Below are 6000 nucleotides of genomic sequence, written 5' to 3'. Positions count from 1 at the left end.
TAACTGCGTTATAGCTTGTAAAGACACAACATCGTGACGCAAGTCAAAAAAGGGCCAAAAATAACGTCATAATATAGCATGCTGAATAAATAGCTAAAAACCGCATAGTATAGTTTGTACAGACACGTCATAGTGTAGCATGTCGAAAAGAAAGGGCCAAAAATGTCATGATGAAGCATGTTGAAAAATGTCTGAAAACAACATAATATATTATGTTGAAAAACTGCAAAATTTGACATGCCGAAAAATTGGCTGTAAACGAAATACTATAGCTTGTATAGACACTTCATAATACACCATGTTGGAAAAAAAGTCTCAAAACGTCATAATGCACCATTTTTTAAAAAATTGCTGAAATATGTTGTAATATATCAGACACTGATGGAACATCACGGTGTTATATTTTTTTTTTAAATTTTTTTTTTCCAAAAATATTTTGTGCTGGTCAGGGGGTACTTGGCTGAAAACATATTTCAAAGGGGGTACATTAATGAAAAAAGTTTGAGAACCACTGTGCTAGACTATGATGTGTCCCAACATGCTATACTATGTGGTTTTCAGCCATTTTTTTCTGCATTTTGACATTTTTCAACATACTATACATCAACGTCATTTTTCTGCAGTTTTTTTTACATGCTATATTATGATGTTTTTGACCATTATGTCAACATGCTGTACCATGACATCACTCGACATGCTATACTATGTAACATTCAACATTGGATGGTATCACATAGTATCAGCATTCTTCTTTAGTGTCTTTTTCAGTATAATGTACTAAGATGTTAGATGATGCATGCATGTATGCTCGTTAGATGTAAGGAAATATGACATTCAATACTACAATGCTTATATGACGTGTATGACAAAGTTTTCATTACATGCTACATATGTAATGTGATTTTTATGACACACTTTACCATGTTTTTTTTAATACGCTGTACTTATCTATAATGTTTTCAGCCGTTTTTCCGAAACGCTATACTACTACTGTTGTCGCTGTTTTTTTGCCATGCTATACTATGTCTTTTTTGGTGTTTTTTTTATCAACATACCATATTATGATGTTTTGGCCCGTTTTTTTGAGGTGCTATACTATGACTTGTCTTGACATGCTTTATTTTGTTATATTTAGCCCTTTTTTTGGCATACTATATTATGTCGTTTTCGGCAGTGTTTTTTGTCACCGTGTGACTTCAGACTTTGGATGACAACCTATACTGTGATGTTTTTGTACAGTTTTGGACATCATACTATACTATGATATTGTTTTGCAATTTTGGAAGACAAACTACACTTTGAGGTTTTTGTGATTTTGAACAACACGCGATACGATGACACTTTTGTGTGATTAAGGATGACAAACTATACTATGATGTGTTTTTGCAATATTGGCCAACATACTATAGTATGACGTTTCTGTGCAATTTTAGACGACATACTACACTATGAGGTTTTTGTGTGATGTTGGACGACAAACTATGATATGACGTTTTTGTTTGATTAAGGACAACATAATATACTTTGATGCTTTTGTAGAACTTTTACGCTGACTTCTATGTGCTCCATTTTCATAAATATTCAATGTGAAAAATTAGAGAGTGTATACGTGCTTGGGCTGTATAGTGATCTTAGTAGTTTCAAAGGTGTCAGCAGTAACAGCAGAACTACCAAACACTGATTAACACTACCATAGAACAAGTGGCATAGTTTGGTACCGAAAGAGAGACTACATAGAGAGAAAGAGAGACTACGTCACCCCTGCAGCTTTTTCAAGTCACAATGAGTCAAAAGTGGTTGCAATTGTGGTTCTCCTTGCAAAACTGGCCTAACTAGCTGACTAAACTAACCTAACTGCTTTGACTCCTAAGTCTTGGGAAGAATATCAGATGTGCTTCCTCACATAGCATTCTCACCCAATTTCCTGGCAACAGACTATTACAAGCTGAAGGTTATAGGGACATACGGGTTTGGAAGAGGGAGGTGGGGAGTGGTTTTATTATGTGAATTGTAAATATTCTGAATAAATCACAAAATGTTCTAATTAAATAACAAAATGTTCTAAATAAAGAACAATGTTAAAATGTAGACGTTTGGACTTCTTTAGAGCTGATACTACACTTTTGTTGTTACATAGAGAGTTAAGTACATAAAAAAAGGTACTGCTGGGTCCGAATACCAAGTATGGGTATCAGTTCAAAGGTGAATGTTGCCCAACTGTGGTGCATTTGCAACAGCGCATGCTAATTCTTTCTTTTGCCAAGCTCTGAGTGGTGCCAAGCAGAAACAGACAGTGCGTCTGCATCACATACAGGCAGACGAGCCTGTATAATAAGAGAGACGCAGTGTACTGGACATCATGCTTCAGTGGACTGCACTTGCCCGTGCACATGGAAAAACTGTATATCTGTTCAAATTAAGCCTCTCAGTCAGTTATTTTCACCTAATGAGCCACAGTTGGACCGAAGCACATAGATGATTGCACAATTCATAGTTTGTCATGATATTTAATAAATAACTTAAAACCTACACAAATTAATTTTAATTTGTGTGGTTCTGAGTTCTGGAAACAAACAAACAAACAAAAAACAACGGTTGTGGACAATGTTTTTGAAAAATACACAAAAAAAGCAGTTTCATGTTACAAATCTTTTTTTTTCTCCAGCACTGTTTAGCCTCTCACAGACGGCCACTAGCCAAGCACCTGTGAACATTTTTCTATGATAATTTAAGATCCAAATGATCGGGATGCTTATACCAGGGGCTAAAATATCCACAGAGATCTTCCTCTCCAAAACAAACAGACCCAGCTATTTCAACCAGTACAAATGCAAAATAAAGCAATTTTATATAAAGAATGAGCGTTTTTCCAATGCTGTTTAGCCCGTCGCGGAGAGCTGGGGGGGGGCTGCTAATGACAGTAGCCGATGTTAAAATGCTAATGGCCCTATCTAGAGCCAGTGTTTTGCTTGTCCATTCTATGCTTCTTTAAAAACATGGTGGTGCAAAATGGTGGACTTTATGGAGGAGGACTTACAGTGGTTTTCTCCAGGCAGTGCAGTAGGTGGTGGTGCTGGCTCTCTAGTAGAGAGGTTGATTTGCTTAGCCTCTGGTCTTCCTCAGTGGAACTCTGTAACACAAACAAACACACACACACACACACACACACAAAAATGAGTGCTATGTTACTTTTTTTTTTTTTTTTTTAGGAAGACACTAATCACATGTGGGAGGTGCACGGCCAGCTGCTGTCTCAGTACCTGATCTGAAAGGTTCATCTTGTATGGAAGTTGCTTCAGTTGGAGAAGGAGACAAAAGGAGAACAGACAGGCAGAGTTTTACTAGTGGTTATAGTTCAGCACGGAGCACAGACAGAGGTCAGGGCCGCAGTCAGACACAGGGAATGCTACAATACCAACTCTGAAAGGCATGTCTGCTAACATCAGTGGAGCCAGTACATTGATCTGTGCTGAAAGGGAGACTTCTAGCACAACTCACTCCTAATGGATATACAGTATATACGATTAATATAAAAAATTTCCATCGTGACATTTCGCCTCCATCTCTGTTATTGCAAAGGCTAGCTACAGGCAACACGGTAATGACTTGTTTTCCATATATTCTGTGCCGTGGCCTGTTTATGTGTTTATTTGTGTGTGTATCTGTGCGTGAACAAGTGGGCACTATTTCTAGTTCTGTGGTGGATTGGATATGAAGCTCATTTCTGGGCAGCGGTGAGGTGAGTCAGAGAATAAGTGGACTGCTGGGGGAGCCTCTGGATCCACTGTGAAAGTAAAGAAACCAGCAAGAGCAACAAAAACAGCAATTGATTGTAAATATTCAGCAGTTCATTTGCTTATATTTGTCAGAGCAGCGTGTTTGTGTTTCTTTATTAGTTCAATAAATCATTTGACTGTCAGGTCTTGAGGAGCTTGTAGAAAACACTTGCTCTGTGCAGACAAGAAAGACCATATTCAGAAACAAAGACCTTTATATGATATAAGGCTTAAAACATTGTGTTATCTGCTTTATGTCCGCTGTGTTTCTAATATATGAAACAGATGCCCATTTAATTAATATTTCACAGAATATTTGCATTGGGGATTTGAGGTTTATTATTCTTTCCTATCTAGCATCTTAAAAGGGTTTTAGAAAGAGCTAGAGCACAGAAAACACTGATTATTCTGCAATATTGTAATAGATACTGGCCATAATAGCCATAGTTTGAGCCAGGGAAGATGCCTCTTCAGTATACTGCAGGATGCAATCATTATTCTTGTCGGAAGTCAGGCAGTGTTTCACATACAGACTTTCAATGGATTGCATCAGTCTTCCCCAGCAGAATCTGCGGTTGAGCTGTTTATAAAAAAACAAAGCCAAAAAAATACTGCCCTGATCCTGCATGCTCCACAGCACCACCGTAAGGCAAGTAAAATGCCATGTTTGGAAGATTTGTAGTAGCAATTTTCTGTTTGTTAAGCAGGGCGGCTGGTGTTGTAAGCAGAAGCTTCTTTGCTGAGAGGGTAAATTCCTGCTCTGTTGACTGGGTTTGTCCTCGCCAAGACGACTCACCTGCGTTCACGCTGCTTATCTGTACCTAACACAGCAGTACAACACAGGTGTTCAGAAGTGAATTATTCCTGTCTGTCTCTATACATGCGACCGCGAGTCCCATTTCAGCAGTCTGTCTGGAGGCGGCTGTGGCTCACCACCCAGGTGGCCACCATACTGTAGAGGCTGGAAACAGCTTGATTTGCCATGCGACAAAACACACTGTGTCGCTCTGCATGGTGCTGTGTATGTTGTTAGTAAATAGCTGCCTTTGAATTACGCTTAAGTTGAACAACAATTAATATTTCATTGAGTAGGTATACATATTTTAATCAGCTGTTTGACTTTGGACATGAGCAGCCAGTTTGGTCATCCTCACTGACACTGACAAAATTAATGTGATAGACACAAGACACATTATACATTAAACAAACGACTACACTGATGTAAATAAGTAACAAGTCTTGAAATACTGATTATGTTGGACTCAATTATTTTTGAGCTGCCCAATAGAGAAAAGATAAAACTCTTTAAGCTCTTTAATGTCATTTTGTTTCTCAAGAAAAAGATGCATTGCTCTATAAAGTAATAATGTTCCTATATTCTAACATTATTACTAATCTAACTATGAAACAGGTAGTCCTAATGAAGCACAGCACACTTTAAAAGGAATTCAATCTTAAATAAAAACCAAATCTTAATAGGAATGGTGTCCATCAAATCACAAATACATTCTTTGTCTGAATGCATTACGTAAAACTAACAGCAAAAGGAGTGTCTTTGTTTATATAAAACTTTGCAAACTTTTCAACTTCTTTTCAGTGTCAAGAGTCTCTCATCAGTTTCTCTTAACATTGCTGTGTCGAGAAGTAACCTCCAATCTTAAAAAACATTCCAGAAAGCAACTTTATCATTCATTAGACTCTGCAGGCGAGCTTTACTCACGACCCTTTGCTTGCAATTAAGACAAATGGAAATATAACTACATATATAAAAACAGCACTGCAGCCTCTGTAGCATATTCTCTCTTAAGGCAATATCAATATGAATCCAATGCATTATTCAGCCCCAGACTGAATATAAGTACTGGTGCTATTTAGATTCTATCCTTACCATTGCTACTGAAGAAAGAAAGAGACAGAGACACTTAAAGAGTGAGAGAGAGAGGGAGGAAGAAGCACTTGTTTTTGTTTTTGCGCTGTGTCAGCCCCGGGCCACTATAGTGCTTGTGAACCGCAACATTTTGTGAGGCAGAACATCCTTGAGTTGTGTTTACATTTCCCGCTGCATTGCCTGGAGCGTGTTCCTCAGCTGGGCAGCTGGCTGCAGAGATGCTCACCTTTGAAGCTTATTGAAAGAGATCACTGTTAGCTGCTCTGACAGGATGCTGCAAACTTACAATTGATAATTAAAGGAGGGACAAGCAAGGCCCGCATCCAGTGAGACTTA

The 6000-nt window shown here is 38.1% G+C and overlaps 1 protein-coding gene across 1 annotated transcript in view; it reads right to left on the bottom strand.

Annotated features, from left to right (window-relative positions):
* The window catches only part of kcnd3 (potassium voltage-gated channel, Shal-related subfamily, member 3), a 144924-nt gene that overhangs the window by 28929 nt on the left and 109995 nt on the right, over positions 1–6000 (bottom strand). Inside the window, exons 5-6 of the mRNA XM_042492007.1 lie at positions 3261–3293; positions 3038–3130 (exon numbers count right to left, since the gene is read on the bottom strand). Of these exons, the coding sequence (XP_042347941.1) occupies positions 3038–3130; positions 3261–3293 (126 nt within the window). The remainder of the gene's footprint in view (positions 1–3037; positions 3131–3260; positions 3294–6000) is intronic.

The sequence above is a fragment of the Plectropomus leopardus genome, chromosome 8 (assembly GCF_008729295.1).
Source record: "Plectropomus leopardus isolate mb chromosome 8, YSFRI_Pleo_2.0, whole genome shotgun sequence".
In the NCBI taxonomy this organism is placed as follows: Eukaryota; Metazoa; Chordata; class Actinopteri; order Perciformes; family Serranidae; genus Plectropomus; species Plectropomus leopardus.
This window is presented reverse-complemented; position numbering and strand designations above follow the sequence as displayed.